Source organism: Psittacula echo, assembly GCF_963264785.1.
Source record: "Psittacula echo genome assembly, chromosome: 2".
NCBI lineage: Eukaryota > Metazoa > Chordata > Aves > Psittaciformes > Psittacidae > Psittacula > Psittacula echo.
This window is the reverse complement of record NC_137737.1, coordinates 90866692-90878987: the sequence shown is the minus strand read 5'-3', so window position 1 is coordinate 90878987 and position 12296 is coordinate 90866692. Positions and strand designations below refer to the sequence as shown.

At 38.3% G+C, this 12296-nt stretch overlaps 1 protein-coding gene across 3 annotated transcripts in view; it reads right to left on the bottom strand.

Annotated features, from left to right (window-relative positions):
- FHOD3 (formin homology 2 domain containing 3) overlaps positions 1 to 12296 on the bottom strand; it is a gene marked incomplete at both ends in the record, with an annotated part of 373934 nt that overhangs the window by 27789 nt on the left and 333849 nt on the right. For all 3 annotated transcript variants that reach the window (XM_080639441.1, XM_080639442.1, XM_080639443.1), the window contains 2 exons: positions 9244 to 9405; positions 9875 to 9994. In XM_080639441.1, coding sequence (XP_080495567.1) covers positions 9244 to 9405; positions 9875 to 9994 — 282 coding nt within the window. The remainder of the gene's footprint in view (positions 1 to 9243; positions 9406 to 9874; positions 9995 to 12296) is intronic.

Here is a 12296-nt window from a genome sequence, read left to right as displayed (position 1 = left end):
ATAAGAAATGCATTATTATTATTAAAAAGCTCCTGGTATTGATTTGATTTGTTTTTGCTGTGATTTATAAAGTGATGAATTTTTCCTCTTCACAAGGAAATAAAAACATCCTTTGATCCATTCTGCTATTCAGAAAAGCCCTGCAGGCGGAGCAGCTGTGGGGTTTTTGTTTTCCTTATATCCATATCAATGCATATGGTGTTTTCCAGGTCAGTATTTTCACGGTTGATGATAAACACATTGCTGCTTTACAGATGGTTTATGTATATATACACATATAAAACACACATGGGGAAAAATACTAGCATTCCTATTAAGAAAAAAGAGCCAAGAGGAGGTATTTCTAGGTCTTAACTAGTAAGAATTATCCAACCCAGTTGGGGAAGTCTCTCAGCCCCTACAGCAGAGAAGTTTAATTTTCTTATATTTTGTCTGCTGACAGCTTTCACTGAAAACAAAATGGATTTTAATCTATTAAAAAAATGTTAAGTTCAAGAGACATCGCTGGAAAACAACATATCTGCAGGTAAAAGATATGGCAAATTCCCTACCCCTTGAAATCTTCTAGCAGCCAGAACATTCCTAAGAGTGGGCAGTTCCAGCAAGGACTGGGGATGGCAGGTCGGGCTAAGGGATGCACAGGAATGTTTTGAGCACAAACAGAAATTCAGATCTCTGGGGAAGTCCTAAGGAGACTGTAGCAAGGAGGATGGCAACTGAGCTCCCTTGGAATAAACCTCTGTGGAATGCAGGTGGCTGTGCTTGAGCAGAAGTTGTTAACTCCTGGAAGGATTAAAGCAGGAAATCCAATACAGGATAATGTACCTGCACATTCCCCACATGTGAAGTATTAAAATTCAAATTTTTCCAGAGACAACCAGATACCCCACCTGTATTTCATGAAGTGCTATTTCACCAGTGCAAATTTTGCAGGTAGACACAGAATCTACTGCATTTCTGTCTGCTCTAGGTCTTACATGCAAGGAATTAAGTGAAGCTTCTTCACACAGGATATACCATACAACATCCCTGCCCTTTACCCAAGGTGTAGAAACTGCCCCCCAACAGGGCATGACGCAACAAAGCTAAGTCTTCAAATCTTTCTAAAAAGACCCTAAGCAACCAAACGAAACACCAGCATTTATCAGCCTGCTGACAAGATTTTTCCTACTAAATCTTGCAGCAGTGAGATTTTCCAATGTTCAGGCTCGACTGGCTCAAAAGGAAAATTCTCAAGTTAAAAATATTTGGACTCTCCTAGCAAACATATCAAAACATTTGATAGTTTGCAGCTTGAGAACTACCTGCATGACATTTCAAACCACACAAAGCAAGCTTCTCCTCCTTTTTCTTACAACAGCAATAGCACTAATGAGAAAAGTCGGAAACAGTGTTACGTGAAAGCGCAGTCACCCTCACTGTATCTCCTCTCTTGTTAATTCACATACCTTGCCCTTATGTTTCCTTTGCCAGTCCCTTTTTTTCTTCAGTGTTGATGCTCAGATAAGAAATTAGCCATAAACCTCTTAGGGCACACTAAAGCCAAAGATCCAATGAGTGACCACTGATCTTCTAACTGGACTCTCCTGCAATTGCAGACGCTTGTACACAGGATCCAGGTGTAAAAGCGGTCACATTGTTCTGCAATATCCTCCTAATTTCTTTTTTAGTAACTTTTGACGTTATTGTTGTTCTGTTTAGAATGCCTTCTAACACTTAAAGTGTTACATACAAATATAACAGTAATGATGATAAAAGATCCCTCAACTAAGTGTTCCTATGATCAAAGAACTTGTGTGAAGTAATAATGACAATTATTATATCTAACATATACAGAGGAAACAAGAAAATAATACCATACTAACATAGATACATAATACCATACTAGCTCCCTGCCAGTCCACACAGCACTCCCAAGGGAGCATGGATTGCACCTTTTTATTTATGGGCTTATTTCCAACAGTTTCCTAAAAGAATGCTGCAAAAGGGTAGAAAGACATGATTCCTTTTTATTTTCATTCTTTCTGGAAAGGAAAAATGCACCAATTCTTGCCTGCAGCTGTAAGGTCATGCTGGGACTAACACGGAATTCAGATGAATTGTGGCTCCAGGAGACCTCAGCATCAGAGGTGCTCGGACAAGAACTGCTGTGGCGTTATTTTGTTTTATAACAATGCTAAACTGAGTAAAAGAAAGTGCTGGATAGCAATGTACAGATAATATGTCTGGTCTCAGGATTTGGAGGAAGGTGGAAGTACATATTCTTCTTTTTCCTCCTCAGTATATATATGTGCAAAATATATGCAGCTTGCTGGTCCTGCTTACGGTTACCCTCTGCTGCAACTTTCAAAATAAACCTCTTCTTTTTCCTCAGGCAAAAGAATAAGTACTGTTAGGCTGCTAAGCAAAATAAAAATCTCTTTTCTTTCAGACACTATGTAATGTTTATTTTCATTTGTAAGCCGATTTAGAAAAAGAAACTTTCTAAATGCTCCTGGGATGTATTTGATATGTTCCTCCTTTCTCCTGCCAGGTTCCTCTCCATTCACAACCACACCAGCTGTAAAATATTCAGAACTCTTTGTTATTTATCTGTGAGATCTTTTTCTAGGCCCACTCTTCAGTCTTCTGAGAAATGCCTTTGTAGACACTGTTGCATTGGAGTGGAGTAGCCAAAGACAGTCTATCCAAGTAGGATTTAAAGTCTAGTTTACAAGACACAAGCCCTGCAGGGTCAGCCTCATTCAGGACACCACTGCCATAAGTCACTAATGGGCAACTTAAAAATCAAAATAAAAATCTGTTTTTCAATTTAATGCACCACCATATTTTGCACAAATAACAGGCCAAGAACAAACCTTCCAACCACATGCCAGCAATGCCAGCACTCATTTTAATCCTTTTATATCATTATTTATTGCTTGCTACCATAGTAACAAATGACTCTGCCATAAACAACACCACAAAAAAGAATTCTACCAAGTCTTCCACTTAACTGGGCTGAGAATTCAATACTGCACTATAAACCCACTGCCCCAAATGACTTCTGCATGGTTAGTTTTCATCTGACTAAAAAACTACCACCACCATTAAATAGCTCAGCGTTTACTTCCCTGTCCATTCAGGTGCCATGAGCACTGCTCCTTTAAAGATCTGTTTGTTTCAAGTTCAACTCCATGCTGTACATCTAGTATCACAGCTGCGCATACAAGTTTAAAACTTTCTAATTCATGAAATACTAGATCATGCCCCTGTCATTCAGGCAGGACATCTATCAGAGAGCCTTTCTGGTCTTTGAGCTGGGATGTCATTTCTCTGTGTGGCCACAAATATCTCATGGCAACGTAAGAACTGGACTCATTATTTGCTGGGGGAAGAGAAAGGGCTGCTTTGAGGTGACACTGGGAATTAAATGCATTGGTTCAAACCTTTTGCTATATATTCCCTAGGGCAGCATGTACAATTCCAGGTATGCATGGCTATACACAGCAAACAAACAAGCTGCTGTGAGGTAACAGGTCATTTAAGGTCATTCAGCATTCTCTTATCTGGAATGTGCTTTACATACTAGATCTCCTCTAGTCGCTGGGCTAAGCTCTACTGCTACTCAGAGTACAAAACTGTCCTAAGTCAAAGATGTTGCACCTAATCATGCTCACATTTCCTGCGCCCTGTATTTACATTCAGTCCTTGAACAGTTTAAAAAGTGTTACAATTGGATAGAAGTAAAAAACCTCAAAGCAAATAAATGAAACTGGTGAAGTTGAGGTTTCTGCTTAAAAAGCACTTCTTTTCAAAATCACTGTAAATTATCCAAAGTTTTGTTCTGAAGGCCAGTGAACAACTTGTAGCTGTAGCCTCAGTATCTTTGCATGAGTTTTCCATTGCCTGATACTATATTCATTGTTTACTGCTACAGCTTGTTTCTTTTAGGGATGAACATATCAAATCCAGATATTTTCTAAGACCTGGATGTCTGCATTTTTATCCTGCCCAAAAGGTGCATTAAACAGATGACTGATGCTTTTACAATGGCAAAAGTTGCCTTAACTTCACAATAAAATGACAACTGTTTTATCACACAATATAGAAAGATATACTTAATCACATACAAAATCTTTCTCTCTTCGAAGTTCAAGATAGTTTCTGCAGCAGACCACAGCCGAGTCTGAATTGTTTATAATGTAGGGTCAGACCATTCATTCTCACATTATTACAGGGATGTGTTCTGGCAGGGAACACAAAATCTTCCTCTTTTCCTGAGTTGGTTCAAAGCCAAAGGAAATTCTGAGAATCGCTCCTTGCAAACACACTGTCATCTGAGTACAGCGACCTTCTGTGGCGTGTGTTCAAAACGCTGTCTCCTCCAGCATTTCCACACTGCCTTAAGCCTTATAACACTCTGTGAAGCATCCCAAGACTAATGTTAGTCCTACTTGCACTCTGTTGGTCACACATTTTAAGTGAAATAGATGACAGCTCTCAAAAGCAAGCAAAATATGAAGGAGGCTCTGTCCAGACATTTCTAATTCTAGGGTAAGAGGTGGCATTCTGCCAAAATAATTTTGGAAATAAGAACACCTGCATCAATACACTAATTAAAAACTAAAGGACAGAGGTGCTTACTGAGGTGTGACCAGATGAGTCTACCCAATTATATACACATTCCCACTGCATTTCAGTTCCTTAAACTATCTACAATAAACATACCAATATGGGATCTTTCTGCAGATGCTGTATGAGTTCCCACACTCTAGGATGACGAGGAGCCATACCAGTTAAGTCACGATATAGGTCCCTTCAGATGGTGTTATAGCACCTGCAACACTATTTGCAACCATTTCACCTGGAACATTACTGAAGCACCATAGTGCAGTCAGGCACACATGCTAAACTTCATTGGCCCTCTTTCAGATAAAGCCTTGAAGTCTCACTTGCCACTGAAGCTCTTTCCCCTCACCCCAGTCTGCCCTGCAACTAGCAGGATCTGTCTTATTCTGCTCTGTCTTCATCTCTGCACCTGCTAGCTGCTGCCAGTAACTGAAACAGCTGTAGCAGTCCTTGCAGCTGGCACCACAACGTATGATACAACCATAAGAAACTTGCATCCCCCAACCCTTTTTTTTCCATGGAAAATAATTAGACTTTTGGCATTTATTTCTGTTTGAATTAGGGAAACATAGAGAAAGCATACTTGAATGAAAATTGCACACAAGTATTTCCTGTGAAGTAAGACAAGAGAAATCCTACTGAATCAGCACAGGAGGCAGCATGATCTTCCCTCCTTTCTCCGATTTCCAGTGTATCAGGCAGAAGCTACAGCATGCCAGAATGGCACTTCTGTTTCAGACACTTCCTTGCTACCCCCAACTCCTTGCCAAGCACCACAGAAGGCAGCTGCAGGCTTCCTTCTCCCTTGTGTATATCTTAGTCTCGTCAGGACTTCTTTTCTACCCACAATCCTTGCCCCTTCCCCTGCATTGTTAACATTTCCTACTGCTTGCTTTCAAAAGCTGCTGGCTTCTCTTCTGCCTAGTATCTGCAGAGAATCAAAGCGTTCTGCTGCAGGTGTTAAAAAACAGCCAGAAGTTTGGTATCTTGTAGGTAAATGACAATTAGGTTAAGAAAAGGACAATTACTAGTTTGCTTTATGGAGCTGGTCAGCTTTCATATGCATGGGAAGCCACAGGGTAGAGAAGATGAACTTTTTTAATAAGAATGTATTTTTTATTAACTAACAGAGAAGAGACTAGTGCTGATGCAACCTCTCCTTGCCCTACTGATAAGGAAACTTCTAGGAACAATACTGAGTTTAACTGCAGAAATCTGGGGGTCTGCTTCAGCATTAGGTACTTCAGTTCTGGTAGAGCTCCAGTGAAAAAACAACTTGCAATATGTTGGGGGGAGGGAGGGAGAGGAAAAGAAAGAGAAGTGCTTTAAATCATGGCATGCTAAACAATCAGTGCCCTGCACGATCTTATATACTCTTATACAACTATGAATACTTTTTATTTATCTAGAATTCTTTTTGTTTTGGGAATTTTTCCACTTATGTCTGCTTTTTTTTTTGCCATTTATGACTTCAGTCCTTCAACAAAACCCACAAGTTTTGCAATAACTGTACCACTTTGTTTGTGGTCTTACTCCTTTCTGGTGAGGCAGCATGTTTTCTTTTTGGTTTTGTTTTTGTTTTTTTTTTTTGTTTTTATGACCTAAGACTCAGGAAATTCTCATTTGGTGCGCATCTCAGGGGAAGGGGCATCTCTATTTATCTACAGGATGGAAACTGTTTAGCCTTTGTGGTTTCTGAAAGATGTTTGTAGACAAAATGGAGCTCAAAATACAGCCTAATCCACAGTGAAATATTACTTCTCCTTTCCTGTCAACTTTCCTAAACCAAGATTTTGCCTCGTCTATGAACATTCCCTTGAAGAGGGCAGTTTGGATGGCTTCCATGTCCTAACTCTTTGATTTGTGGCAGTTAAGATCAAGTGGGAATAGGGTTTGTTACAGTAATCCATCAGTGGTATAACACATGCTAGAACATCCCAAGGAGGGAGACCTTGGGCATCAAGGGGAAGGTTAAGGCTATAATTTCCCTTAATGTGATTTTGTCTGGCCTTTTCAGAGTTTCATCCGCTTTGGGCAGGGCCACTAGATCAGCAAACCACAGACTGAAAGACTGTGCTCAATCTTGCACGCTTTTAGACCTAAAAATTGTTTGTAAGTGACAGCATTAGGTTAAGCTTTCTTCCACTTTCTAAGAGTGAAAAATACAAGATTCACTTGAGAGTACACCATACACAGTGGTGTGGATTTGGGAAAACAAAGGTTCTCTTTTATGGTAATTTTAATTTTAGTGATTAACTTGGTCCCAATCTAAAACTAAAGTGAAATAACTTCTTAACAAAAAGAAGAAGCAGGAAAGTAGAAACCAATATAGTGAAATGTTAAGAGAATAAGAATCACTCAAAGGAAAAGAAAAATCCAAACCCAAACCCTTCCAAACATGAGAGAAACCAACCACAGTGAATGCAATAAAACAGAGCCTAAACATAGGCTGTGCAAGAGGAAAATTAGACGAACAGAGATGGAATCCAAAGTGCAAATATCTAAGGATATAAAACAAAAGCCACAAAATCCTTTATGACATCCAAAACCAAAAGAAAATATGTAAGGGGTCCTGCATCACTGGGGATGAAAAACCTGAAGAAGACAAAAGATAGGGAAGGGAAGGAAGGATGTTGGGGAGAAACCTGCTTTGGTACCCAATTTTTCTGTATTTTATTTTTTAATAAAAGTGAACTAATATCAAGTTTAAAGACTTAATAAGTAGAAACAAACATGTTGGAGGAGGATATCTTACAAAGCACTAAACTAGCAGAAGACAAGAATTCTGGCATCAAATAACACAAAGAAATTGAACCACTGCCTGAATGGGTATGCTTTCATTGTACTTAGTAACTTTAAGAGTCAGAGAATAGCAAAGTTTCATCTATACAAGAGCAGCAAGTTTGATTCAGAAGACTGCAGAGCTCCAAGCTTTATCACTGTACGTGGTAACCTGGATGAATAACAGGAAATTAAATACATCAGTCACTACATTCTGAGTATGTTTACAAAATAGTGGACAGGTAACAGCAAGTAAAGAAAATCAGACTTCTAAAATTTTACAAGACCCTCATGGAAGGCCACCTATGAAGTGTGAGGTTAAGAGAGCAAAAGAAAAGGAATACATATTGATTCTCATCTGATGACAGGGTTAACAGCACGTGTCTCATCGTTCGTACCTTATAATTCAAAATTATCTGGAAAACAAGGAAGCAGACTGAGAGAGTAAAATGTACAGATGTCAGGAAATTATCTAGATTAGTCCTGATTTAAGATTATTAGGGAGTTGAGAGATAAGCAGTAAATCTGCTTCAGCAGATCATGTTCATTACTGTACATCACAATGAAGAGCACACTGCAGGCAGTACCAAACTCCTTTGTGCATTGGGCTGAGGTCTGAATTGCCTGATCAGCTCAGAAGGCTGCCTGGATGTTCTTGTGAACTGCCCAAAGACAACTGGTGTCAAAAGGATAGCAACAGTCAAAAACTACAAAGAAAACATCAGGATAGCTAATAAAACAGCACAAGCAGAACGGGACAATATAGTAAGCATACAACATTTATAAGAAGAGGGTGGAATACTGTGTTTGCTATCGTTTAACCCATTCTAAAGAGTAAGATGGAGAAGAAGTGTGGAAATGGTCTCAAAAAAAAAAAAAAAAAAAAAGGATTATTTGAGACTCAGACACAGATCTGAGCAGCCTGGTTTTATTTCATCTTGCACTGAACAGGATGATGGAACAGATGACCTTCAGAGGTCCTTTCCTACCTAAGCCATTTTATGAAATAGAGTGATAAAACCCAAAGTTTTGACTGTTCAATATATTCACACAGTAAATCCTGGAACTGGCAAATTCAACAGCAGACAAAATTAGATTATGAATTCACTGTCATAAGAACTGTGCAAAGAACCAAAATAAGATTTAAGTTTTGCATTTTTTAAAAAACTGTATTATTCAGGATCGTGTTGCTCCTCCCTTTTCCCCGACAGCCAAACAAGGAGCTAGCAAAAGTAATAAATCATCTGCATACCAAGCTGAGCCATTGACCAGACCTATGCATTAGCCAACGGATTGCCACTTCTTAAAAAGAGGTGCTGCTACAAGTTTACTTTACTTCCATTTATCTTCCCTAACTCCTAATCACAGAAATTATTGTTAGGAGGAGGACAGAAAATGAGTTAAAATATTTCAAGGACACTTTAATTCTGGAAACAATTTTATTACCAAAAAAGATCATTCCTTCCACTTAAAATACAATTAGTATCTGCCTTAAAAAAAAAAAAAGATCCTCCAAACCACAGAATAAATAAATTTGAAGATACTGGACAAATAAAGTTTTAACCTGAAAATAGTTCCTCATAGTTACATACATTATTAATAATGTATACGATATTAAAAGGGCTGTCATAACGAGGCTGCCTGTTAGTGTATTGTTAAGGAAACTACCTGACAGACAGAGATGAATCTCAGAAGAGAGAGTGCTGGCATCTCTGAAATTCAGTGGGAACAACACAATGAATCCACATTCATAAAAAGTGCTGTGACCAAAAATCAAAGATTAAAATCTGAAATATTTCACTTTAAAGAGTTTTTCTTAAAAACATATATATGTTTACCCACTAGACATACCTTGGCTGACCTAGTAATAGCCCCGATCTCTGAATAAAGATCAGTACTGTCTGGGAACTTTTCGACCACCATAGTGCAGACATGGTGCAGGAGGGACTGCTTGTGCACTGTGTCCTTGACTTCTGGAACCTTCTCGAGGTAGCTCAACTCAAAAGCTTTGGCCTGTAAGCAGGAAGAAAGAGAAGAAATGAAAAATATTTACTCCTTCCCATGCAGATGAGTAGACAAAAATGATTACCGAGTAGGGGCAGAGGGGAAGAAAGAAGAGGAAGAGTCTTACAGGAGAAGCAACTTACTGCTTTTACTTATTTTTAAGTTGTTGAAGAATAGGCCTAAAATCAGCCCATCTGCAGTGAAATGACTCATGACACAGTTCTCACAATTAGAATAGGAAGCATCAATATTAAACTCAAGAGAGTTATACCAGAAGAGTGCCTAGAGCCACATTTCCTTCAGGTTATACTAAAAGAGTCAAAGAACAACCTGACACACAATAAAAAGACAAAATAGATTTTTTTTTCCATTTCTTCTGGTTAAAAATAAATACTGGGTTGCAACTGTCATAATGGTTTTGACTTCTGTTTTTCTGAGGGAAAAAGGTGCAGGCGAAATGCTGGGATATCAGACTTACGTTGGTTCCATTCAAAAAATTGCCAATGGCTAGCAAAGTAGAAAGGATAAATCCCAAAGTTTTATTGTGCTCCAGTTGGTCCATTCCTTCCTTCAGGTCTAGAAGTGGCTCTGCAACTTCCTGCCATGAGAAGAGAAACAAGAAAGTGAAGGCTGCAGTTGGCTATAGCTGCTTTAAGTTTTTAATTCTATGGTTTAGATTAATTACTGAAAAAAGTTCTGAACTGGTGTCTTGCAGAGTGCAAACTGGTCATGTGTGCTGGCTTTCTTCCATGTTCCAGCTAATAAATCACATGCAAGGACAGAAAAAAAAAAACCCCAAAACATAAAATAGTTTCCTAATGTTGTTTTTTATGTATGCAATTGCCTTATTTGTCCTGGGGATTATTCTCTGATTCTAAACAGGAAAGAAAATCAGAAGGGGCTACTGCACTGGAGTTTCATGCATGAACATCCCCCTGCCCCAACTGATAAAAAAGCTTCTTATAAATATAGTTTCTAATCTTTGAAAAACTAATAAAAAAAAGTTAAACTTGGCATTTGTAGCCTGACCCTAGAACTTTCTTCCAATGATGGCCACCTCTGAGTTTTAGATGTGGTTTTGTGCTTGTGTGACTTTAAAACTGAAAAAAACCCAACCAACTGCTGTAAACATCAAGCTTTAAAAGTGTTCTTATTTTAATCTTTGAACTCAGTGCATCTTCCATTCACACATGTTATCTGAGTATAGGTATGTAAACTGATAAGGCCTGAAAACATAAATTCTGTTCCATTACCTCGGGAAGTGAACTACACACCAGAGAGTTCAAAGGAAGAGAGTGAGGGTAATTCAGTTGACAGAGATTATTTCCATGTCTTTATGTGAGGCCCACGGTTATTTATTTTGTATGCACAGTAACAGTTCGCATTGTTTCTATCTCCAAATACCATCCTAAGCATCCGTGAGCAGCATTCTTTTCCCAAATTGTTACACTGTTTATGAGCCAAGAAGCCAAAATTAAGCTGTTATTTCAGACCAAGAGGCAAAACAGCCGAGAACTTCACTTTCTTAGAGAAATACAGTAGGTCATTCAACAACTGTAGTGCTACTTTACCATAAATAAGAGCACAAAGATAAAAGAAACAGACATTTCCAGTCACTAAAGAGCAGTGCATCCCTTGAAAAGAGAAAGAAATACGGCAAATTAAAGACAAATTAAGAGATGGCATAGTGAGCAACGCAATTTTTATATCAGAGGAGAGGTATTAAATAATCCAAGACTTTATCAAGTTAAAACTAAAATCGATAAACTATTGTACATATTTCTTTGAATTGATTTAAAGGCAGGGTTGATTTAGTTGTTTTGTTCATCATGGAGTTGAGTCAAACTGTTCTGCATCTGTACTTTGAACACAAGCTTTTGAACTATTTTACTTGTATCAATTTGCAACCTGCTAAAAAACTTATTCCTAAAAGGTTAATTTAAAATATTCTGAAGGTCAATAAAAAGATAACATTGAAGGCTTTCAAAGCAGGCCATGCTGTAGCCCTTCATTTAGCTATTTACATGTAAGTTATATAAGCTTAGACTGTGATGCATATAGTACACATTTGCAAATAATCTTTATTTTTTATTTTATTGTAGCACTTAAACCCAACACAAACCAGTGTATAATCAGGTGAAATACCTACTCTTGCTTCCTATAAAACTCACCTTCTATATAAAGAGGGTAGATACATACTGCAGAGCTACCGCATATCCTTAGATACCATGTATCCTTATTCATCACATATTTATTTTTCACCTAAAAAATATACTTGAATGAAATTGAGGATTGGTCCAGAATTTCTGGCTGCAAGACATCTGATAATACCTGATGAATGCTTGATGCACATGCACAGATGAACTCAACCATATGCATGCAATGAATCCACTGGTCCTGGGACAGGAAGGATGTAGCACACATGTTCTGCACAGCTGATCTGACATATGCACTGTTAGCAACCTGTACACTAGTATTAAGTTCAGCTAACTACACCTCTACAAATTCATGTCATGTTTGTCTGGGAAGGGTAAAAACTTGGTTGGGATGAGAACTTTGAGATGACCAAAATGTAATTTGCCATGTTTGCATTTAATTAAGTCTGGCCTGCATAAATTATCATACCCTTTTTAAACAACAGAAAGCATCAGGATGATACTGTAAAACTTCAAAAGCTCTGATGCACTTTACAAATTTTCAGACAGTTCAAGCATCACCCAGAAGTACGATCTTTTTGAACACTTATTTGAGACCAAGAGGCAAAATAGCCGAGAACTTCACTTTCTTAGAGAAATACAGTGGGTCATTCAACAACTGCAGTGCTATGTTACCATAGATAAGAGCACAAAGATCACACAGCACACTGTCTCTAGGGAAACTGGGGTCAGGAATAATCTTTC